This window comes from Natrix helvetica (genome assembly GCF_964273705.1).
Source record: "Natrix helvetica genome assembly, chromosome: 1".
Classification (NCBI taxonomy): domain Eukaryota; kingdom Metazoa; phylum Chordata; class Lepidosauria; order Squamata; family Natricidae; genus Natrix; species Natrix helvetica.
Genome location: NC_138548.1, coordinates 220669295 through 220694881, shown reverse-complemented (window position 1 = coordinate 220694881; position 25587 = coordinate 220669295). Strand labels below are relative to the sequence as shown.

General features: G+C 41.7%; 2 protein-coding genes across 4 annotated transcripts in view; one reads left to right on the top strand and one right to left on the bottom strand.

The window, feature by feature from the left end:
* The first annotated feature begins 2560 nt into the window (after positions 1-2560).
* Positions 2561-21205, top strand: COQ10A (coenzyme Q10A). Of its 3 annotated transcripts, none has more exons than XM_081953663.1 (5): positions 2563-2796; positions 10371-10532; positions 13625-13817; positions 14305-14406; positions 16728-21205. In XM_081953663.1, exons 1-5 carry the CDS (start codon positions 2717-2719, stop codon positions 16893-16895), a joined length of 705 nt encoding a protein of 234 aa, XP_081809789.1. In that variant the 5' UTR covers positions 2563-2716; the 3' UTR covers positions 16896-21205. The 3 variants fall into 3 exon arrangements, with proteins under 3 accessions (XP_081809791.1, XP_081809789.1, XP_081809790.1); XM_081953664.1 differs by lacking the exon at positions 2563-2796 and adding an exon at positions 8497-8806; XM_081953665.1 differs by lacking the exon at positions 10371-10532 and having other exon boundaries at positions 2561-2796.
* Positions 21206-24049: 2844 nt separating this feature from the next.
* CS (citrate synthase) overlaps positions 24050-25587 on the bottom strand; it is a 49119-nt gene continuing 47581 nt past the window's right edge. Inside the window, exon 11 of the mRNA XM_081953662.1 lies at positions 24050-25501. Within this exon, the coding sequence (XP_081809788.1) occupies positions 25331-25501 (171 nt within the window). The 3' untranslated portion in view covers positions 24050-25330. The remainder of the gene's footprint in view (positions 25502-25587) is intronic.

Here is a 25587-nt window from a genome sequence, read left to right as displayed (position 1 = left end):
CCTGGGTGGTCTCAGGCTAAAAACCTGATCTGCCCAACCATTACACAAAACTGAGCTGCAGTATAATTTGAACTGACTGCCCAGCTTTTCTGTTATCAAAGCCAAGAGCTTCAACTTTTCCAGGAGGCGTAGCTCTCTATTTACTCTCCAATTTACTCAAACTACTGCTAGGCTTTTGTAACACCCTTGTTTCGTACAGTATCAGAGCAGATTTCTCAAAAGCCCAGGGCCCATTCTCTGGCCTCACAAGAGGTAGTCACCAATATTCTTTCATGGTGCAGGTTTTTTTGTCCTCTTTTAGCAGCAAACCCTGGACAATCAGACAATTCCCATATCGATTCTCTGCTTGCTGATCAAGTCTTTTATACAACATACTACAAAGTTGTTATGTAGCATCAAGGCTTTGGCAGGGAATCTGTAGTAGGGTTGAAGATGGATTGCTATTTATGCATATTTGTGTTCATTTTGATTCTCTTTGTTGCCCTCTTGTATGTGTGTCAGCAGTCTCAGATGTCTATGGGAGCGGAGTAGAGCTTCCACTCCTAACTTTATCTTGGTACGGTACAACTCAAATGACCTGGATCTGAAGCTTTATTTATTTTTATTTTTTTGAGAATGCAGATCAAGAAAATATAAGCAGAGATTTCCTTAGCAATGTGCCGGGGCTGGGGCTGGAATTGTGTATTCATGTCCTCAAAAAAGAGATGTCCTTCTTTTATAGTGTTGGAAGAAAAGTAAATCTGTATTCAGTTCCATGTGGGAAGAAAGACACTGGATTCATGGACGTTGCTTGGAAAGAAGGTTTAATGGTGAACAGGACCACATGGCTTGAGGTCCTGGCAAAAAGGCACATGGGTGAGAGAGAGAGAGAGATTTTTATACCCTCTGTTGGGTTTTGAATTTGAGTTTGTATTCTGATTGGTTGTCACACTCCCATGGGGCCATGCAGGGGCAATTCTGTAGGCTGTCCTGAGTCCCAAGCTTGGTTGACTCTTGCTGGGTGATGGTGTAATGAAAGGGCTTTGGGTAATTTCTATTATGTCTTTTCCTGAAGGAGGTAGATCTTTGTTATGTAGAATAGACCGACCCAGGCCTTAATGGTCCTTTGACAAAGGGGGGGGGGATGAGTTTCTGCCTCCCTTTTAGGGGAAATATTCTGTCCTTTTAATATTTCCTAAAATATTTCAATTTCCTAGGAGAGGGGTGGGTGCTAACTTCCTACAGCAGTAAGCAGTAGGCCAGAGGTGGGTTGCTGCTGGTTTTACTACCGGTTTGCAACCCGTGCGCAATGTGCGCACACACGCTGTTTAATGTAAATTGTTCTTCGCGCATGCACAGAACAATTTACAGCGAACTGCGCAGTCACTAAAAACCAAAATAGTGATGGCCCAGCAGCAGCGAGGAAACCAGTTGGGGGGCATGGCAGGCCTGAATTGCTGCCGGTTCTGCCATCCAGGCCTGAATTCCACTACTGGTCCGGCCAAACCGGGCTGAACTGGGAGCAACCCACCTCTGTCTTAGGCATGGCAGATTAGCTAAACACAGAGTTCTGTCGTCCAGTAGATGGGAATGTCTGGGAGATGGCTGTTGCTATTCAAACCGATCTAATAAGTGGTAGGTCAGAAATTAAAAATCACTTTTCCTGATAGGGTCTGTTCTAGGCCTCTTCCTGACAGTTGTACAACACTGACTTGCATATAAATGAAAAATAACAAAATATAATTAGGCAGCTTATGACCAAACTGACTTTCAATGAAGGTTCTCAAGTGATGAGTTCTCAGTGCTGAGATGTTTATAATGTTGTTTTATTTTGCAAAAAATAAATGGCTCCCTGTTTAACCTACCTCAAATTGTGCTTGGGGCTCTTGATAATTACTAGGACACCTTTATCCTTAAAAAACAAATGGCAATATACAAATTAGCTTATGGATGTAATGGAAATTGAAAGGAATGTAGCAGTATAGTAAATTGACTCAAGGTTGGTTTAGCTGGCCTCCCATTCTAAACCCTAACAACGTATGCAAGCTTTTGGAGAAAAAGGCGACTTTAAAGGTGAACCTATCTCTTCCCGCTTATGACTATAACTACGTTGCTTGTGTCTTTATAATGTATATTGCTTTATTTGTTTCCTAGTATAATTTGATTGCTTATTTGTAACCTATGACTTTTGCTAAGTGTTGTATCTTATGATTCTTGATGAATGTATTCTATTTTATTTTTCTTTATGTACACTGAGAGCCTATGCACCAAAGACAAATTCCTTGTGTGTACAATCATACTTGGCCAATAAAGAATTGAATTCCATTCTATTCTATTCTATTCTATTCTATTCTATTCTATTCTACTCCTACTCTACTCTATTCTATTCTAAAAGAAGCCAACGATCATCGTAAACAGCCTACGATTGGAAACCGGCTACCCTCAAAAGGAAGTAGCCACAATTCCCATAATTCATGCGGGCAGCTAACTTTTAGAACCACATCTCCCACAAAGCCTTGCGCTCGCTTCCTCTTCAGCCCTTTTTCCCCCTCCCGCGCTGTGACATAGCCAGGGCGACGCAATGACATTGTGACGCGGACGGGGGGAGGTGGGGTGAAAGTTCACGCCGGTGCCTGTCTTATTTGCTGGCGGAATTGATACGGTCGAAAGAGAGAGAGAAAGAGAGAGATAGGGGCATTTCCACTTGGTCTACTCTTCCCCCCCTGCCCCGCCCTCCATGGCGACTCGCTGGCTCCGGGAAATTTGGCAACTGGGAGTCCGGGGAGGGCTGAGACCGAGAGCCGCCGCGGCCGGCTGGTGAGCGGAGCAAAGGCAGAAGTAGCCGGGGGCGCGGGTGGGGGTGGGGTGGGGTTCGGGACGAATATGACATTAAGGGGATAGGAACCGGGGTGAAGGACCCTGGGAGGAAAGCGAGTCGTTGGTCAGCTCAGCCCCCCATTCAAAAGAGAGGAGCAGAGCCCGGGTTGCCCCCTTTTCGTATTGGCCGGGTTTCATTCTAGGCAGGGGGCTTTTCCCCAGGTGGATGGCGAGCAGATTCAGCGGGTGGATCCCCCGTTGCTTAAGCGTTGCGTCTATAGGAAAAGGTCGACTCATTTCTCAATCGGAAGACGGGGGTGGGTCGGGAGTACCCTGGCTGGTTTTTGTTGTTGTTGTTTTTTGATATTTTGGTGGGTGTAAATAGCATGTGGCCCCTGGATGGATGGAATTGAACAAGGGGTCTGGGACATCTTGTGAGTGGTTTTAGGCAAGGACAAGAGGGACCAAGAACACCTGTGCTCCTTGCTCTTGGTTCAGCGGGGGAAATCATTGGTAGAAGGGCATCGCAGGAGTAAATGGAGAGAGGCTTGGGGGGGGGGGGAAGCGAAATAGAGGTTAAAATGGAAAAGGGAGGCTCCCGAGTTAGATTAGAAGAATCCTGTGGGACTTTATGGGGAGTTACTGGTGATAACGGTGATGAGAGCCCAGGGGCAATAAAAGCGGGACTATTCCGTTATGAGATAATAAGTATCTGTTGATCTACCGATTGTCTTTCCCTGGATGTTGTAAGACGTTTCTGTTAATGAATGTGTGTCCCTGCAATGAAGGAAGTAAATGGAAAAGATTACGCCTCCAGTAAAATAAGGGTTGGGATTTTTTTTTATAAGGAAAGAGCAGTATGTATAATGGTAACCTCTTTGCAGTTCAGGGCAATGGTGCTGTCTTCTAACATAACAGAAACCTATGTGCCATTGCAATTATATATATATATATATATATATATATATATATATGTGTGTGTGTGTGTGTGTGTGTGTGTGTGTGTGTGTGTGTGTGTGTGTGTGTGTGTGTGTGTGTGTGTGTATGATGTATGTATGTGCATATGCATATCTGTGCTCGTTTTTTATACTTCTGACAAATATGGCTACTTTAGTAATGCTTTTCTGGCAGCTGTTTCAGTTTGTGTTCCTTTGATATTTTTTTTAATGCTAAATGTAAACCTAAGAGCATGTGATTTTTCATGGAACAATTTATTTAAATAAGCCCCTGAAGTCTCGTTACATCTCTGATAGAGAATTAAGCATGTCTGTGGAATGGGAGCAAACCAGGTAGCTGTTATTTTTTTTTTCCAAAACTGAATTCATGCTTTATTCATCCATCTCTGCTTGTGTGGGTGTATAAGAAAAATGTGTTTTGTATTGGTGAACAGTGGTATCGGGTTGTAGAAAGTAACTGGGAAGGGGTCTTTGTATCAGTTTTTGCTTGCCTTTGTGTGACTTGTAGTGTCTTGGCAGATGGTAGCAACTGACTCAGAAGCAAGGCTGAATTTGTTTGGTCTACTTGAGTTGGGAGGCCATCAGAGAATCACAGAGCTGTAAGCTACACTGGAAAAGTCTAAAACTTTGTAATAGAAAATGATGACAAATCATTTCTGTACTGTGGTCAGAGCAGCAGGATCATACCTTTTAATTTGTTAGATTCATATCCCGCCTTTCTTCTGAAAGTTCAGAGTGATATATTTGTTTATTTGTTATCTGTATATTTTTATGAGTTCAAGGTAGCATACATAACCCTCCACCCTCTATTTTCCCTCACAACAACAATCCTATGAGATAGGTTTGGCTGAGAAACACTTAACTGAACCAAAGTCAGTCAATCAGCTTCACTGGCTGAGGGTGGACTTGAAGCTGTGATTTCTCAGTCCTAATCCAACATTTTAACCCTTGCACCACACATATACAGTATCCATTTGAGAACATTTTCATCTGTGTCTAAAGTACTCTGTGAAACATATTGAAATGGGTTTTTAAATTCATGTAACACTGGTTTATTCAAAATAGTAACAAAGAGAACTCAGAATGTGCATAGTTGCTTTTGTGCTGATCTATAATTTTTGTAAAGAAAATTACTTAGAGCTTTTAGACCGATGTTTGATTCCTGGTGGCTTGGTAAAGCTTTAAATGCCTGCCTTAGTTCCAGCAGCAACTTTAAAAAGTTTCTAGAAAAGGAAGCTAAACTGGTCAAGGCTGCATTTTGTTTTTTTGTTTTTATCTGGGAAAGGTTTCTTAGCAAACACCTCAAGATGAAATGTTAGAGAATTGAGGAAAAGTGGGTACCAACAGAGTCACTTCCGTTATAGACACTGACATCTGTGCCCAAATGCTTGTACCTTTTGAACTTCTTCCTAATAATTGGTCTTCTTTATTTCTGCGCTAAATGAGTTTCCAAAGAGGAAGCACACTATATGCAACATATGTGTGACTGATCATGCTTTTCTGTAGTTGTATTAATGACTAGTCAGTAATATGCCAGAGCAAGGATTTTATCATGCAGAGAGATTACAGAGTCAATAATTACAAACTCGCATATTTAACCCATATGCATGTATGAATTAAATTATGAAGACCCCAGTAGCTTTTTTAAAAGCCTTCTATGAATTAAAATGTGATGGTATAACCTAATGAGAAGGGCCATTTTGTTTTAGGTATAATGGTCTTCAGTCACCATAAGGACAAGGCCCAGAGTACAGTATATGGTTTTCTAGATGTTGAACTACAGGTTTCAGCTCCCCATCTGTTTAAACCAATTTTAAAGGCATTGGGACATCGTTGTTCTTCTAGGTTCATGTAATGAGTTAACAGGATTTTCAGGTGCATGACCTATGAGCTACATATCCTTAGTTCACGTCAACACTCAACCATACATTCAGTCTACAGCTTGATACAGTTTGTATGTTTGAGCTTAAATTTTTCTCTCTTATGGAAGGAAATTATTTTTTTGTAAATTTCATAGGCCTTTTATACAGTAAGAGCTAATAAATTGAACAGATTCATGTCTTTTAGAGGAGGATTTTTAAAAAATCTTGATGGATACTTTAACATTTATTTACTATGTTGTCTCAGATCTGGAAATGAATGTTCCTTACCAGGACTCATTTTCTCCAGAAATATCCCTAAACCTTTTTTAAAAAATCTGAAAATGAATTGTCCAGTAACACTTTGAATGCATAACCTTTTGATTGTACTGTTGCAACAATGTTTGCCAAAGGCTTCCAAACAGGATTTGGTTTTGGATTTGGTTTCTCAGTGAGAACATATTTTTCCATATGACCTGGAACTTAGTTTTAAAATGGAATTAGTTGTGCTTGAGAAGCCTTCTTAAATAATAGTGTAGTGTAGTGGGAGTGAGAAACTATATGCACAGCTCTTCTAATGTTTCTTGGCTCCCCATCCCCCTCTGAATACTGCCAGCGATTGTGTATGGGGTTAGTTTGGAAGCACATTATGTCTGTCTAACCGGATATGTTTGAAGAGGTTTGAGATTTTTATTGGAATGATGTTAATATGTAGGTATTTGAACTTGAAATTTTAAAAAAGTTGTAGGATGCTTTATTTTGGGAATTAATTCTACGTGGGGTGGGGTGGAGGTGGGAGGCAGGACCTAGGAAGATTTTTAAAAAATGAAGTGGCAAGTACCAGGTAATATTATAAAGAAATAAGTTTTAAAATGGCCTTTTGAGATGGGCTAGATAAAAATACATTATTACTTAAGAATTCCAAGATGGTGACTTAGGTGTGAGTGTTTTTTTAATTCACAATTTGGTTTGTTTATCTTCGGCTTAGCAGGGCGATGGATTCCAACCACAGTTATATATGAATCATAGGTTACACCTTTGCAGTACGGATGAGCTAGGGTAATAACGGCTTATGCAACCAACTCAGACAAAAGTACAGGCAGTCCTCGACTTCCAACAGTTTGTTTAGTGCAGTGGGTCTCAACCTGTGGGTCGGGACCCCTTTGGGGGGTTGAACGACCCTTTCACAGGGGTCGCCTAAGACCATCGGAAAACACATATTTTCGATGGTCTTAGGAACCGAGAAACCAATTTGATGGTTGGGGGTCACCACAACATGAGGAACTGTATTAAAGGGTCACGGCATTGGGAAGGTTGAGAACCCCTGGTTGAGTGGCTGTTCAAAGTTACGACGGCCCTGAAAAAAGTGACTTGTGACTGTTTTTCACACTTACGACCGTTTCAGCATCCCTAAGGTCACGTGATCAAAATTCAGACGCTTGGCAACGGGTTCATATTTATGACGGCTGCAGTGTCCCAGGGTCACGCAATCCCCTTTTGTCACCTTCTGACAAGCAAAGTCAATGGGGGGAAGCCAGAGTCACTTAACCGCCACGTTGCTAAGGTCACAACTGCGCTGATTCACTTAACAACTGTGGTAAGAAAGGTCATAAAATGGGGCAAAACTCACTTAACAACTGTCTGGCTTAGCAACAGACATTTTGGGCTCGGTTGTAGTTGTAAGTTGAGGACTACTTGTATGCCTTGGCATGATATGTGACTCCAGTTTCTTAAATTAGAAACCTTACTTAGATGTGGTAGCTCCCTCCACATCACTTTTAGAGACATTTGAGCTATCCTCTGGCAGTGGCACCAAAGGCTTATGGGTATTAGAGTACGTGCTTAACAATTCCTGAATGTTTGCTACTCTGCAGCGTTCATGCCTTTCCCTCTGACTGTTTTGCTGGGCTATTGCACCGGGGCGAGACATCACCTTCAAGCTTAAGAGTCTGGTGAAAAATCTTGACTGAGATAAGGATTCTGGATGCCCACAAGTTGCCGGTGCCAGTAGATGCAGCTTAGTGTCAGAGTGAACTTTGTGGCATTTAAAACTTCCTTCCTTCAAATGATTATGGTAGATGAAGACATTCATCTGTGGTCTCTATAGGATTACTGTTGCTTTAACTTTTTTTTACGTAATGTTCCTATTCACAATGGCTTGTTTGGCAATGTTCCTAAGTAAATGTCTTAGCTAACCTGCCGGGCAGCTATTCTGTAATTGCCATTCTTTCCGCATTCTTTTTGTCCTTGAATATGCTGCAATATACTCTTTGTACGTCTTCAAAGTTAAATTCCACGTCTCTTTTTGATCTTAGCTCTAGTGGCATCCATCGTACTGTGTATATTGCTACATTTTAATGTCCCCTCCCCCCCTCTTTTTTTATTTATGAAAAAAGGCATTAAGGCAGTGTCCCACTTTTAGCTCTCTAGATGTCTCAGGCTGCAAGTTTTATTATGCTCAGCCAGCAAGTTGATGATAGAAATTGTAGTCCAATGCACCTCAAGGGCACCAGATTGGAGAAGGTTGTGCTAAAGGTTGTGATAAAGAAAACCCGACTGCTTTCTGATGCAAAAATTATCGCAGACCCATCTTGCTCATGATGACATTTAGACCAAAGAGGGGACGTTACAAGGACTTTCCTTCGAGGCATTGGTTTTAATAGCCTGCAAACTTGTCGATCCAAGCAAAAGGCATTTTTTTAAACCCCTAGTGACATTAACTCTGACAGGAAATCTGTCCCTCTTTTCATAGATAGCCTTTCTACTTGGCATCCTGAATATTTACTTGTTGAAAAAACAGCTTAGCTGCCTGCTGGGGGGAGGGGAGGGGGAGGGCTCACTGGCAATAATTATGTAAGTTAAGCTAAGCTGGCCTGCAAACAAGATAGAAGCTGCCCAACATGGAAGGAAATGCAAAGCCTTTGCATTAGCCTGGCTGCTCATTCCTCCCAACTGAATTTTAGGAAGCATTATAGAAAATTGAGGAGGAAAATTGCTACTCTTCTTTAATTAATGTAATTAAAGGTAAAGGTTCCCCTCGCACATATGTGTTAGTCGTTCCTGACCCTAGGGGGCGGTGCTCATCTCCCTTTCAAAGCCGAAGAACCAGCGCTGTCCGAAGACGTCTCCGTGGTCATGTGGCCGGCATGATTAAACGCTGAAGGCGCACGGAACGCTGTTACCTTCCCACCAAAGGTGGTCCCTATTTTTCTACTTGCATTTTTACATGCTTTCGAACTGCTAGGTTGGCAGAAGCTGGGACGAGTAACGGGAGCTCACTCCGTTATGCGGCGCTAGGGATTCGAACTGATGAACTGCTGACCTTTCTAATCGACAAGCTCAGCATCTGAGCCACTGTGTCCCCCTTAATTAAAGTATTAATATAATTAATAGTTCCAGTTGGGAGTCAGCCGCTGAATGTAGGGTTTTCTGGGAAGAAAGACCTTGCCATCCCAAAAAGCAAAACAGTTAAAAAGGCCAACATCTAAGATCCTATCCTCAGTTGCATCTTACTGCAACACAACTATATCTCAGCAACGTCTCTCCACCCCCTATTGTGTCCTCACAATGTTGGCCTCATAGAGGCAAGTCATTCTTAAAGTAGTATTGTCCCTGTTATTTTGATACAAGTTTTGCCATGGATTCAATCAGGTGCACCATTCTTTCAGTGGTGCAAAGCAAGGATCTTTGGAGATGGGATCAGCCTAGCACCATTGACCAATTCAGATTGGTCTGGCATAATTCTTCTACACTATCTTCTACACTATAACTTCAACACTAAACACTACCTTCTGGACTATTCTGCACTGGGTGGCAGACAATTCCAATTTTTTTCAGGCGGGGTTTCTCCTTGTACCTCTCGGATTGCTGGGTCTGATCTTCTGGGGTCAGCCTGAACAGCAGGTGATCAGCAGTGGCAACAGAGGTGGGGGCTGCAAGGTGAAGTGAGAAGAAGAGAAATGACTCTTCATTAATTAATGACTTCTTTTCTGGACCTTTTAAGGCTGCTTTTGAAAACACATTTAGCCGTCGTCTTTAACAGCACTGAACTTGTATCTAAAATTGCTCTCTGACAATGTTGTAAAATAAGTGGGATGGAAGGCAGCAGCCAAGGATTTAGAGAAAAGCACATGTGATCAGATTCACTTTTCCAATTTCTGCAGGAGTGAAGGATGGTATTGATATATACAATTTATGACGAAATTGAGATTGTAGTAACTCTGTTGAACAACTTGTACTTTGGGGAGAAGGGTAATGTTTGCCCAGTGCTATTAAGTTTAATTTTCACAAGTACAAAGATGATAATCTGAGGAATTGCAGAGGCAGAGATACGAGAACTTCAGAACCAGAAATCGATAATCAGAGACCCTCTGAAATTCATAGACTATGACTTTTACAATCATAGTCTCTACCCCTCCTACATCTCAAGAGGAACAAGAACATTTGCCTTTAGAAGTTAATTACTCCACAGTTGTAGTATGTGTTGTGATTTCATATGATTGTGAAAATCAACTGAAGATAAATCAGAACTTCCCTCCCCTTATTATATTATCAATGAAGATTTACCCACAATGTACATGTAGGTCTTCTATCCAGGACACCATGCTAGGTCATGCTTGTAACATACTTTACTTGCAGCTTTCTGAATCAGTGGACGACGCCTCTGTTAGGTTATTCAAGATCAAAAGATGTTGCATTTAGCCTCTGGGAAAGTTTGGTAGACTTCTATTCAGGCCAGCTAATCCTGAGGATCTTTCAGTTCCAGGTATATGCCATGCTGTGGAAATCTGGTGATCCGAGACCCTCATACTATCAGCAGTCTTGATTGGGATCTCAGTGGTCAGCACAGCCGGACATTTATCAGCTTTACAGGACCTTTCATCAACAAACGGAAGGAATATTCAGAGAGGAGGATCATTGGGTGAGCTGACATGGCTTGCAGGAGGGTGATTTTTTTGAGGGAGGGAAAATGTGCACATCTCGAATGTCATTTTGCATGACCTACAAAAAGCCTCATTTCCTTTGGTAATAAACTACCATATTTTTCGGAGTATAAGACGCACCAGAGTATAAGACGCACCAAGTTTTTGAAGAGGTAAATTTAAAAAAAAAAGGTTTTTGCACTCTGCAGACCTCCCAAACCCATTGCACACTTCATTTTTTGTGAAAAAGGGGGCATGCAGAGAGTTTGAGAGGCCTGCAAAGTGCTCCTGGGGGCTGAGGTGGGCAAAAACGAGCAAAAAATGGCCCATTTTCCACAAAAACTGGACCGTTTTGTGCAAAAAAAGTGCATGCATAACCTTTAGGAGACTTTTAGAATGCTCTTGGGGGCTGGGGGGGAGGCAAAAATGAGCAAAAACCACCCTGTTTTTCGCGAAAACGGGCTCATTTTTTGCCCCCCAAAAGGGCATGCATAGCCTTTAGAAGGCTTGTAGAGTGCTCCTGGGGGTTTGGGGGGGATGAGCAAAAAATGGTCCATTTTTTTTGCTCGTTTTTGCCCTCCCCAGCCCCCAAGGAGCACTTTGCAGATCTCCCAAACCCTCTGACGTCCATTTTTATGAAGGGGCGGGGTTTCCGGAGGCCCAAAATGCTGTATTCAGTGTATAAGATGCACCCAGGTTTTCACCCTCTTTTTTGGGGGAAAAAGGTGCATCTTATATTCTGAAAAATACGGTATATAGAACTCTAGGCTTCTAAGACTAGATATTTCATCGTCCAAAGCCACTAACAAAGACCTATTTCTAATTAAAGGGATAAAAACACAAGGCAGAGATCTGTGGTATCCAAGTTATGGTCTGCCTTAATCCAGTATCCTCTTTCCCACAGGGACCAAACAAATCTTACAGCAAGCTAAAGCAATACAGGTATCCCTTGACTTATAACAGTTGGTTCAGTGACTGTTTGAACTTACAACAGCACTTGAAAAAATGACTTACAACCATTTTTCACACATGACCATTGCGGCATCCCCATGGTCATGTGATTTGCATTTGGATGCTTGACAACTGGTTCATATTTATGACAGTTGCACTGTCCCCGGGCCATGCGATCTCCTTTTGTGACCTTCTTCTGACAAGCAGTGTCTATGGGGAAGCCAGGTTCGCTTCACAACTGTGTTACTAACTTGACAACTGCCATGATTCACTTATCAACTGTGGCAAGGAAGGTTGTAAAATGGGACAAAACTCACTTAACAAATGTCTCACTTGACATTTTGGGCTCCATTGTGGTCATACGTTGAGGACTACCTGTACTGTACATAATCAGCAAACTCTTGAGGAAACTGCAGGGTTCCTGCTTCAACATAACAGTACCACCAATCCCCTTGTATTCTCCAGAAGGTATTATCTTCCCATACATATGCAGAGCTGGAGATGTACAATCAAGAGCTGATATGTGCAGATTTATCTAGTCTGTTATTAGTTTAGATTATGCAACCAGGGATTAATTATCTTAAATTCTTCTGCCCAGTTCATGGGAAGGGAAGAATTAACTTGGATAGCGCTATTGTTATTCTTCCCAGCTGTCTTGATATTTGGAATCTATAGATAACACAAAGTGATTGGCCAGTAGCCCTTTCTAGCCTTATCTTCTATGAATATTCTCCATTTAACCACCTACTCATTCTGCCTAGCTTCCTCTGTAGCAGTTAGAAATGGATTATCAACAAGAGAGCTGAACTTTGCTTGCAATTGATAAGTGATTTGGAAAGATGGATTTTATGTATTTCTTTATTTGTAGCAGGCTTCTGCACTGCTGCAATCCTATCCAAGATTGTGTGATCTTTTTTGTTAGAGCTCTTCTGCGGTTTCATAGGCTGGGAAAGTATTTGGGAGAATTTGCTGATCAAGAGAGATTCCCAATGACTTTCCCTCCTTCCGTTACCTTCCTCCTCCTCCATTTTTTCCATCTCCTCCTCTCTTGTCAGTTCTGTATCAAAGATCTTATTGCTTTTATATTTTTTAAATTTAAGTTTTTACCAGATTTTTAGAAAGTTAAGAATGCAGAGTAGAAAGAAAGAAAGAAAGAAAAAATAGAGTAAAAAAGATTCTAGAAATAAGTTTTAGTCATACTTTTCTCCCCTTCCTTTCCATTTGTTTCCCAATAGCTAACCTAAATATTTCTACTTTTCTCATTGTTGTCCTGTGGTTACTTCTTTGAAGCTTAGTGTTGATTTTATCATACATTTATTTTATTTGTTTCATTTCTGTGTCATATTTCAATAACCATTTATAGTTATAATAGTCCCAATAGATGATCTTGGGTTTGTATAAGTGCTCCAACTTCTGTATTTTTCTCACGGTTCCTCCTCCTCTCTTGAAATAACTTTTTATCCTCCCAACAATCAAAGTAAATTTGTACCCACACTGAGCAGTTTTCTCTACATCTTTAGTCTTTTTTCTGATTCTAGATGTATTGTACCATATGTGCATAAGTAATCAAACCTTTCTCACTGTTTAATCATTGCTCTCGAAATAGGCATTTGACAATAAAGCTAATGGTGAGATTGGCAGACTTATCTTTGGCTTTAGAAGATTCCACGTTTTTAACAAACTTTGTCTTATGCTGTAATAAATTATTTCAAATGTCTTCTTTTTTTTAATATAGACACTTGTAAAGTAAAAAATGAATAAGATTCAGAGCTTTGCAAAACTTGGGAAGAGGAAGATGATATATTAAATAATTTACTGCCTGTCTTGAACATCAGAATGCATAAAAACTTCAAACAGCAGAACATATCAATCTCTTAGATACGATGGAATCTAAGGGAATAAGTAAATGAAATGTCCATCCTATTTTCTTCCATTCTCTTCTAAAACATAAGGATAATGATAATAATCCATAAGCCTGGATTTGAGAAGAGGAGAAGAAATGACATTTTGGGGGGAAAAAAACCTTTTCTTTGTTCCACAGCATAATAAATATTCCAACATCCTTTGAAGCGCATGTGTCACTGTGGACCTGTGCATCATTGTAGACCTATGTAATGAGTCACTCTCTCTTCATTTGCAGTTATTCCATGCAGGAAATGTATGGTGTCGTGGCCAATGTGAATGAATATAAGGAATTTGTTCCATGGTGTAAAAAATCAACTGTGGTCTCTAAGCGAGCCGGTCATGTGAAGGCCCAGCTGGAAGTTGGATTCCCTCCTGTTGTGGAACGTTACACCTCTATCGTGACACTGGTGCAACCCCACTTGGTAAAGGTGAGTTGTGTATCTACGGGCGAACCAAGCTGCTGATGTTTCAGTGTTGCAATGACAAAAAAAAAATAACGAGCATTGCGTAATTAATAATTTTTCCTGGTGATTCCTCAGATAATTTGGAGGGAGGTTTGACGAACTGGCGGCCCTGGCATTGAGAGACCACTTAATAGAAATTAAAAATATCAAAAGTACTCAACAGGAAGTCCTTTGCCATAAACATGACATAGGAGGCAACAGACTCATGAGGCAGACATGAGACACCTGTTTCATATGCCGGTTGGTGGGTGAATCCTTATCCAGAGCTGCTGCTGTTAAGAGTGGGCTGGGAAATCCTGCATTTTATTGGCCTCCTCCATTTTGCTGTCGTCCATGTTGAGGAGAATTCTGGGAATTGTAGTCCAACATATCTGGACGGCATCAGTTTGGCTAATGCACGCTGTGTGAGCTTTGCTGTCAACATGAACCTATGCTTTGTTATTTTCCCCAGGCAGTCTGCACTGATGGGAAGCTTTTCAATCATCTGGAGACAAGTTGGCGTTTCAGTCCTGGCATTCCAGGCTATCCTCGCACGTGTACCCTGGACTTCGCAGTAAGCACACAAAGGCTAATGGGATTCCTCACCAGCTCATTAGTTCTTGCATAAATGAGGAATGATGTGGGGGTCCTGCATCCATCCAAAAAGGTGGACCTTCCATTACTATTGAGGAGAGTCTGTGAGATCCTAGTTGCGAAGGAGCTAGAACCATATTCTGCTGGCCGTGATGCTCCTGGTACTGAGCATTCCTACCACAAACCTCCTTTTCCTAGAGCTGTTGAATTAATTCCTTGAAGCAGAGTAGGGAACTCCAAGGTCACTGAAGTATGTTTTTTCTCTGGTCTCCAAGCTCTATACTTCCCAAAGGGAGTCCAGCTAGTACAGGACTGTTAAACACGTGGCCCACAGGCCAGATGTGTCATGCGCTGGCCATGTCCATGCCCAGTTTAAAGGGGGAAAGTCACGATACTTCATGTGACAATTCAGGTTTGACATCCCTGACCTGGTAGATACCCCTGTGGCACCTCTAATCATGGGAGCTATAGTGTATAAAGAGGATGTGATGGCTCAGTGGCTAAGACGCTGAGCTTGTCGGTCAGAAAGGGTGCCAGTTCACACACACACACAAACACCTTGAAAAAAAAGAAAGGTCGGCAGTTCGGCGGTTCGCAAGAGTGAGCTCCCGTTACTTGTCCCAGCTTCTGCCAACCTAGCAGTTTGAAAGCATGTAAAAATGCAAGTAGAAAAATAGGAACCACCTTTGTTGGGAAGGTAATAGCGTTCCGTGCACTTTCGGTGTTTATCCATGTCAGCCACATGACCACGAAGACGTCTTTGGACAGCGCTGGCTCTTCGGCTTTGAAACGGAGATGAGCACCGCCCCCTAGAGTTGGGAACGACTAGCGCAGGGAACCTTTACCTTTTACCTATAGTGTATAAAAGCAAGAAACCATCCCAACCATCCTAATACCTAGATGAGTATGGAAATCCTGTACCACACATCCCATTATGTTACAACCTTAGCTGTAAAGATCTCCCTCCATTTCCACTAGAATCTTGGTTTTATAGGTGAAATGTAAGGAGCCACCCGAGTCATGGTGGCACAGTGCTTAGAATGCAGTATTGCGGGCTAATTCTGCCAACTGCCAGCAGTTCGATCCTGACCTGCTCAAGGTTGACTTAGCCTTCCATCCATCCAAAGTCGGTGAATTGAGGACCCAGATTGCTGGGGGCAACATGCTGACTTTGTAAACTGCTTAGAGAGGGCTGTAAAGCACTGTGAAGTGATATATAAGTCTTAAGTGCTAGGTATAGGTAAAGTATGAACAAGTCAGCCAAGTGCTGCATTTATGGCAGATGCTGACTTAGTTCTCTGGAAGTTCTGACTTAGTTAGAGAAAGCAGTATTTCTAATAGTCAACCTTTAGCTACATGTGTGCCATAAACAGGAACTCTTTGTGCGTTGGGTCACTCTTGATGCCCAACTGAGACAAAGTTGTCCTTTCCTTCTGCTTCTGCCTGAAGACCCAACTAGTGATGGATGGATCAAATGATGTCCGATGGGCCATCCCAATTTATTTTCATAGTAATACACCCCTGGGCAATTTCTGTAGGGAGAAAAAGAAATATTGGAGCCCCATCAGTTTTCAACAAGTAGTTGTAGATACCGTATTTTTTGGAGTATAAGATGCACCAAGATTTTGAAGTGGTAAATTTGAAAAAAAAAAGTTTTGCATTCTGCAGACCTCCCAAACCCTCTGCACGCCTCATTTTTTGTGAAAAACAGGGCATGCAGAGCGTTTGAGAGGCCTGCAAAGTGTTCCTGGGAGGTGGGGGGGGGGGAAATGAGCAGAAAACAGCCTGTTTTTCATGAAAATGGGCCCGTTTTTTGCCCCCCAAAAGGGCATGCATAGCTTTTAGGAGGCTTGTAGAGTGCGCCAGGGGGGGGGAAGCGAAAAACGACCCGTTTTTCACTTGTTTTTGCCCTCTCCAGCTCCCAGGAGCACTTTACAGGTCTCCCAAACCCTCTGCACATCCATTTTTGTGAAGGGGCGGGTTTTGGGAGACCAAAAATGCTGTATTCGGTGTATAAGACGCATCCAGATTTTCACCCTCTTTTTTGGGGGGAAAAGGGTGCGTCATACTCCGAAAAATATGATAGTTTTTATAAGTGTATTTATTATTCCTGCTTTTCTTAAGAATGCTTTCTGCAGTCTCTCCCAATTTGTAATTTCAAAATTACTCTTCCGCAGCAAATCTTTTCTAGCCCTTCCTCTGGAGCCGTGGGGAAAGGGGCTTTCTCGTTGTAAAACGCCCTAGCTCCACTGTGGAAAAACGATCTTCACGATAGTCCAATGTGCTGTTCTCTTTCCTCAGATCTCTTTTGAATTTCGTTCCCTGCTGCACTCGCAATTGGCTACAGTTTTTTTCGATGAGGTAGTAAAGCAGATGGTGGCAGCCTTTGAGCGCCGGGCAGCGAAGACTTATGGCCCGGAGACCCACATTCCTCAAGAACTCATGTTCCACAAAGTCCATCAGACGTGAAGGGTGCCTGCTGCTTTGGTCACTCTGCGGACACTTGAAGTTGGGCGTTTGCTTGCAGCATCCCCAGCTGTTTGTTTTTATCTTATTTATTTGGTTTCTCCTGATCTCCTGTTTAATTTATCCACTGGGCCTGGCGTGATGACCAAGACTTATTCCTAAGGAAAGGGTCAGAGTGCCACGTTACCTCTGGAGCAACGCCTCAGTCTTCACTTTTATTTTACCCAACCGGGCTTTTATGCTGGATTCTTTTCTTTTTAGCATACTTTATTTGAAGCTTCTTTCTATGAAACATACCACTGTGGCTGCCTTAGGTTGTAGTTTGTGTTGTTCCTTGACTTCTTGAGAAAGAGGTAGCAAAAGCTCATTAAGTTCTCTCAGTGGGCCTAAGGAAGACCAGTTGAAAATTGTGCCTCTTAAAATGTGTTTTAAAGGAAAATAACAGTCCACTCCTTGATAAAAGAGAATGGCCTACAGTTGTGGCCCTGGGGGTGGCTTTGGCAGTCAGTGATACATTGGGTTCTTCCACCTTTCCTTTTCATCATTGGCTTAGGTCAGAAAGAAATGGCAGCCACTCAGCTGCTCTGCGAGTGCCTTTTTGAGAGAATGATGGGGGCCAAGGAAAGGCTTTCTTTGGGGGTTTGGGATTATTTTAGAAAACAGATGTTGCTCTTAATGGAAGTATTTTGAGATAGGAAGGAATGTGAGGGGGAAAAGAGAGTGGCCCTTCCTATTGCAGGACCACTGAAGCTTTCTTTAATGTCCAGCCTTCCAAGACGATTTCATACCAGTTTCAAAACTCAAATGTTCCCCGACCAGCAGATGTTTTGATGGCAAGCACTTCAGAAGTTCAGCAGCCAGGATATTTCGGGAGCAATTAAAACAGCAAAGCCACTCTATGACCTAACTTTTTCCAGTTTACTCAGCTCCATCTCTTTATGCTACTCTGCAAGAAGAGACTGGAACATGGCGTTAGCAGGCCGAGGGCTTCTGCTCTGAAGAAACAGATCCCGACTCTTCAAAACCACGGTTTGTCTTCCATCACATATTTCTGTGCCATGAGCAGCTGTATCCATTGTGGGTTTATATCCCCTTTGTGGGTATACCCCGAACCCTCCCTTTCCCCACTCCATTAACACTAATTTTGTGTTGCCCGGCTTGGTCTAAACCCTCCATCTCCTTTCTAGTTACCCAAGGAGTTTTTATTTTGGTTAAAAGCACGATTTGCACAAACCACATGGGTGCAGAATTGCCAAGGCTAGGAAGAGAGTGCCACTTCGGCTGTGTTTCTGTGGAGGGACTGAACAAACTCCTTCTAGTGTCTCCTTTACCCTGTAGACTTGCGTCATCCTGAGTGTGATGCTAAAAATTCTGGTGTGTGTGTGTGTGTGTGAAGGTGCGGTTTGGTGAAGATGCAACTTTGGGGGAGTGCAAGAGAAATACTAGTGGATCAATATGTATATATTTTTTATGGAAAGGGCTGGGCATCAATGTAAACTCATGAAAACGAATAAATGTTTTCTTGGGGGTGGGTGTAAAATAATCTGCCTAAAAGTTAGGCCCTGCTTCAATGTGCCACAAGTTAGCAATCTCCCCCCTGGTTGTGCATTTTGAGCAGCTTTTGCCTGGGGGTGTGTGTTTACAGGGTAGGAGGAAGCAAGTATTCTGTTGAAGGAATGGCTCACTGGGGATCTGTGACTACAATGATTTTCCTCAGAACTTTCTCCTTAGGGTCGGAATCTCCAGGCTTCATTTGTCATAGATAAAAAGCCTAACAGATTTGAGTAATGAGGAGTGAGCAATGCATAGATCCAGGGGGAGATTTGAGCATTACTTGGGGTGCCTGTCATGGAGCAGATTCCTTTGATGTACAGATGGCGTAAATCTGCCTGGGCTGCTTCTGTCTGTGGACTCTTAACTCTTGCCAAACTCTGGAAGGAATTGCTTGCTGCAAAGCATCTTGGCTTTGAGGCAGTTCCCATGAATCAGTCAGCTGCCACTTACTCTTCCTGGCTTTTGGAGTGTTGGCTCCATTGTCATAGCAGAGCGGTGTGGATTGGGCCCTAGAACGACTACCTTTTTCTCAGCAAATACACAGCCATCATCATTCATATTTAAATATGCTCCTCTTCCTTCCCCCCTCTCAAACTCAATGGCTTCATTCCTGTAAAATGCTTTTGAGGTCCTTGACTTATCTTAGTGTTGATGTTGTGTGCTCTGCATGACAAGCTTCCACACAGAGGGCACAGACTGCAGTAGTCTTTTCTTAAGTCTCAGACTTAAGAAGGCAAGATTGTGTTTGTGTTTTTAAATTAGGCTGCCTGGAATGCTTGCCTGAAAAAGTATGTTCCCCTCCCCATTTTTTTAAGAGTGATGAAATCACTCCTAGGAAACTTCAAATATCTAACTGTCTAACAAAATCTAAGTTATGATAGCATTCTACTATCTTCATCAGCAGGCCGCATCTTGGGTTATGATTTTAAAAAGAAAAAAGAAAATATCCAGCAAATTTAGAGAGATCTTCCTGACTAGCTGCCCTTGTTATACAAGGAGGATGAGCAGTTGGGCCAATAGTAAATAGTAAGTTTCAGTGACACAGAACAGAGCCTTTGAATTTAAATCCAGTAATGCATGGCAGACTTTCACACTGAATGTATGTGCTATAAGCAACACACTGAAAGATATGAATACAGCATATATGTTAACGAAGCTCAGTTATTGTCTGGAAGAACGGGGCATGTTCAAATCCCAGCTAACCCTTTTTTCAGCTGTGTAACTATACTAGGAGGAATAAGCATTTTAAAACAGTTGATATACTGGTATTAATAATAATGCAACTTAAAGAACCAACAATTCCCCAAGGATTTTGAAATATATACTCGGTCACCTTAATTGACCAAAGCTGCAAACCCTATTCATGCTTCCTTGAAATTCAATCCTGCTGAACATGGTTAGGCGTCTGTATAATCACATTAAGGACTGCCCACGTTTAGAACAACTAGATAGCTGTGCAACTGTCCAAAAGAAAGATTAAGGGCAGTTGTGACAGCAGCAGGCTTACTGCTTTGATTACGTGCTGCTATTGCTGTTCTCCAGGAGTAAAAGCCAAATCAAACCAGAGCTTGATGTATGTAGAGATCAGTTTCCAAAGAAACCTAGTCTTCTCTTTTTAAAAAGTTTCTAGTTGCTAGGAACAACAATGTTTATGAATCTCGGAAACAAGCCAGCCATCTTGTTGCTGCCTACCTGTAATTTCAAGATAATAAAATGCAGAATTATGCAATGTCCATATTGTTCAGTAATAGAAATCCTAGAATGCTAGTTTAAAATAACACTTGCCCTGGCATCAATTTGATTTCTGAATAACAGTACACCGGTGCCAGGATTGTCTGCCTTTGTTTTTCATGCTGAGATCAGCTGTTGCTCTACAAAGCTGACTTGTTGGTGAGTATAAGGGTATACCTCACACAATTGTTTTGTAATAATAGTCACTATGAAGAATGCTGACTTCACAGTGGGCCCCTTTTAGCACAGGTGAACACCCCTAAAACTAAAAGAGGTAATTTTGCATCCATTAATTTGCCAAGAGGGGACCAAATCTTGCTGTTAATGAAGGCATGGTGGCTATTTTTAGTCACTGGCAAATTAATCTTGAAATATATTAGAACTTTTTTTCAAGGAGCAGGATTCAGAGTTGCAGCTGTACTTTAAATTATTCTAAATGAAATCCTTGAATCATTGCAGTAATTGTACTTGTAACCACCTCCACTGAAGTAGCTTTTATGCAGATCCAGATACTTGAACGAGAGTCCCGTTGAAATCAGTTGGATGTTAAACTAGGCACGCAATCAAAATTGGGTGTTGTGGCATACTTAACCAATTTATAAAGTGAGATGCCCGGGTGCTTTTTTTTTTTTTTTTACATTTTGTTCCTGAAGTTTCCTATGGTTTTAGCATAGCTGTGGTGTTTTATTTGCTGCCATCTAATGAACCTGAAGAATATAAGTTTTTTTCAAGTCCATCTGTATTAAATGCCTAATTTTGCTGCTGTCCTTTGTCAAAACAGATGTCTTAAATTTGTGCCTTCTGTTTCTCCCTCTGCACATATTTTTTATTGAATTAGCTGTCTTATGTTCCTTAGCCTGTTACGTGCTACCTCACATTGTAAAGCAAGGATATGTTTGTAGACAGAGAGTAGACAGAATCATGCACAGTAAATGAAATTATTTTCCCCTATCCTTTTTTCCTTATTTGATTATTGAAAAACTGAACTGCATTTTTATATAGACTAATAAAATATGTTTGCGAAAAGATGCAGTGATTCCCCATCAGATGTTGTGGCTTATATGAGGGCAGGGATGTGTTGAAAATCAGCAGAACATCTTATGAGTCATGGGACATTAGATTGCAGTTGGTAAGTGCGGACAGCAAAATTCCCCTTCTAGTGTAGGCAAGTATCCGCCTACTTCAACCACTGCTATGCTCTGGAAGTACGGGAGGCCTCTCTGGGTGCTTGTACTCTCTCATGCCCTCAATTCTATGAGAAATGAGGAGCACTGAACTCTTTTGCAAAACTGATAGCCACCCACTGCAGTGGAAGTGAGGCTAATTAGCACTGGCCTTACAAGAAGTGAACATTAAGCACTGATTTTGCATAGACACAGCAAATACTGCGGAACTGTAGCAATAGCCAACTCTATCCAAGCCAAGATATGGTGTAGGTATGTTAACACAGCCTATGCATCTCTAGAAGCATGGAATGTTTCAGATTGAGACTTCGGGAACTCATACAGGTTTCTGTACCTGAAGCCATGCTCACAACCTCTGGGGAAAGTATTTGTTAATGTTGCCACTGACCACTTCACTGCTTTGATTTATTCAGGGGGAAGTAATCTTCAGTAGCTGAAGGATTGGGGGGGGGGGGGGGGAGAGAATGTGTACCATTTCCCCAGAAGATGTCTTGCTGATTCATTAAGAATTCAAATCTTTTGTTATGCATATTTAGATCAAAGCACTAGAAAGGTGTTGAAAGAAAACAAAAAACCGCTCCAGCGGTCCCTAGCATGTTGCAAAATTTCCAGTCAAAATCGGAGTTGGGTCTTTTGTTACTTGGCTTTCAGTAGAGAGCACTCCAACTGGATTAATGACATAGTCATTTGATAGTGAGATGGGAAGCATATAAATTTAATAAATAATAAAGCAAAATCCCACCAGAGAATCCTTCTACTCGTTTGGATCCTCGGGATTTTATTTGTATGGACCCATTCATGTGGGATTGACAGCTCAGCTTCCCCCCTTAACTCAGTGTCTGAGCCATTATCTATGGTTTTATGTGTGGTGTGTGACCTAGTCTATAATTTTCAGTCACATATATATACACTTTTGCTTATTGAAATTCCACTATTTTAGTGATATGTGTCACTTTCTGGACACATAGAAAACATACTGCAGTACATTTCATAAAAAGTAGCTTTCAACTTTTAAGTGTCTCAATATTTCCCAAAGAACATTTTTAAAACAGAAGCTGAATAGATTATTAAATGTGCATTTTAAAGTGCTTCTCATCTTGAACCCTGTCCGGTTAGTCAACCTAATCTCAGAATGAAATACACATCTTCGAGCTTATGAAACCAAAGCTCATAATGGAGGTTTCAAATTCAGCAATAGATCTCTTTAAAGCAAAAACATTCAAAATAGGATAGCCTGTACAGTAATGCAAAATGGTGCTATTCAGAGGAAACCTGTTAATCAAATGCTTTTTTCATTAATGTGTTTACTTAACTCTATGATGCTGCTGGATCAAACAAAAAAACAATCGTGATTTGAATTTTCAAACATAGCCTCTTGCTTTCTGGTGTGTCCACAAGAGACCTAAGGTTATTTATAGAATGTTTCTGGGAAGTTCATTCCAGCTGAATTTCATTCCCCACCATGGCACACATCCAACCAATCTACAGCAGATGTTGACTTCCTGCCAGTGTGCACTGTGCACTTCAAGGACAAAAAAAAAAGTTTGTTCCCAAGTTGAACTGAGGTTTTGACTGGAAGATCTAATGTCAACTTTTGTACTACATCTACAAGCCTGCAGCCAAAAGTCTACAACCACTTATGTTTTTTCTGAGTTTGCAAGAAACAATGAATCAATGTACTGTAGGTTGTGCATCAACATTTTAGTTTGTTTGAATACCGCATGTGAACGCAGAATATTGAATAAAACAAAGGAGTGCTGTATAGCATTGCAAATTATTGTATGTACGATTTGTCACGCAAAACAATGTATGATCTTATACCCAAAACTACTTTGATGTACTTTCTTAAACATGGGCATATTTGCTTCTGGAACATAAGAGCATTTATCTGTGAGTCCCTGAAATATTATGGCAAATGACCAAATTTTGGCAATACAATATTTCAAAAACAAAGATAGGACCACATATAAATGTAGATGTGGGGAACCCTGGTTCCCATTCACATTTTTAACTGTCTCCAACCAGCACAGAATTGCAAGTCAATACTGCCATCTCAAAGGAATTGAGGTAAAACCAAATCTAACACTTTGCATTATCTTTCCAGTTTGGTGACAAGCAACTCTGCAAATATTCCGTGCAGGGAAATAACAGCATCAGCCCAGGCCTAATTTCATGAGGGTCAAGCAAGCACATACGTGAATCCTCCTGATTGGCTGAAGGAGCCAAATGAAAAAAGGGAAACCATTTGTGATTTAGCATTATATCACATGTAAGATCATTGATTAGGAAACAAGTCAGATTCCCTATTGCTTTCTGATCCAGGCTTCTTCAGAGAACAAAAAAAAATCAGATTTCAGGATGGAAGTACTGAGGAAATCAACAAGAAAGCATGATCGTATAGCACAATATTGCACATTTTCAGGATCTCACACATTGCTGCATCCAAAGCAGGTAGATATGAAACAATGAAAGGAAAAAGTGCACAGGCCAGCCCTTCTCCCTATCCTGTCATTCTCAAGAGCTGCCCCATCTATCCACTGTTATTCCATTTAGTGCATCACTGCAGTATTGTAAAGAAATCATATATTCGGGGGAGGGGGGGAGAGAAGGGCAATGAGACCAATGGTAAAAAGCTCCAGAAGTAAAAACTACATGTTCTGCAGGGGGGGGAAAAAGGACGTCACTGTAACTTGTTAATAAAAACATTTATTTTTCAGTTTATACAGAACCATCCAAAGTTTGCAACGGAAGCTGACACAGGCACTTACCCTGCATCTTCAGCTTAAGTGGAGGGTTTTTTTTTCTCTTGAGGTTATAGGACAAAGGATTTCCCACAAACACAGAAAAACAAACATTGGTAGGAGTGTATGAAGTCCTTTCAAGAGAGGAAAGGAGGCCTGGAGGCGGACTTTGTCTCAAAATGGTGGCAACTGATTTAATGCCACTTTGCAGCATGTTTACAACTGCGATTATAGAAGCATTACCAATATTTTAGGCAACCTCCACTCCACTTTTTCAATTTCACCATTCTGACATGGAAGTTAATGGTGAGGGGGAAAGAAAATATGAGAGAGAGGTTTCCGACGTAAGGCGCCACTTTGTTCCTGCCTACAGCTATTGCTATAGCTCTGATTTGGGAAACAAAGCACCAACCCACACAAAATCAGGATCTTTGAGGAGAAAATGTCCAACTCGGGAAAAGACTGTGTGTTCAAAGGGAACCCAGAGAATCAGGTATTGTGGTAGTTTGAGGGGGGGGGAAGCAAACTGTCCCTCTTTGTTAGACAAAGAGGTAAGCGATATTTGTTCAGCACACTAATATGGTAGCTCAAGCCTCAGCTGTACCGGCATCTGTATCCTTTTAAGAACATAAATCCATTACTTCACACTATAACAATAAAAATAGCACAGAAGGGGAAGAAGGTTGGACATCTTGAAGGAGAGGACCATCCCTCCCTCTCACCCACTGATAAAAAAGCAAGACTCCAAGGAGGCTTAAAAAGGAGCACATTGTTCAAATGCAGAACACCTCATCCGTATGGAGAGATGGTTCAACACAGTGTGTGGTAATGACATGATTGTAGAAAGGGGCAGTGTGTCCTCTACTCCTGGTGGTACAATTTGGGGCAACGAAAACGAATCTGAACTGGAAAGGAGCACTTTCTTTAGCTTTGGGCATCAGCTCAAGTTGGGAAGAGCTGCCTGTGGAGAAAGGGACATGGGAGGAAGGCCTTGCCCTTCTGACTCTAACTTTTGGTGACAATTAAGGGTAATGTGTGGAGGGGGTTGGGAGGGGGTAATAAGAATCTAGCTTTTATCTGCATTTATTTCATAAATAACCTGGAAAAAAGTGATGGCCAATGCCTCTAAGGAAGGATCATTTCAAGGCCCTTTGAACAAACACAAAAAAATTGCATTGTCTCTATCATTTCCTCAATAGTTCTAAAACCCCTGCCGCTTCCCTTGCTTTTAACCAGACTTTGCGCCCACAAGCACCATCAGCCCATCTGTGCTCATGGATTTTGGTCTCTCCAGTGGGAAGCCCAGGGCCCGACTCCAGATGAGTTGCGACAGAACGCCAAGGGCCCGAGACACACCAAACAGCACAGTGTAGTAGTTCATCTCCTTCATGCCATAGTACTGCAGAGAGGGCGGGAAAAGAGTAATGGTTAGAAGGCAGCCTAGCAATATTTCCACATACAGCCCAAACAAAAGGGAAAGGTATA

Coding starts and splice junctions, on each gene's coding strand:
- COQ10A (XM_081953663.1), top strand. CDS start 2,717: ATGGCGACTCGCTGGCTCCGGGAAATTTGGCAACTGGGAGTCCGGGGA. Junction 2,797..10,370: donor AGAGCCGCCGCGGCCGGCTG/GTGAGCGGAGCA, acceptor AGGATCTTTCAG/TTCCAGGTATATGCCATGCT. Junction 13,818..14,304: donor TGCAACCCCACTTGGTAAAG/GTGAGTTGTGTA, acceptor TATTTTCCCCAG/GCAGTCTGCACTGATGGGAA.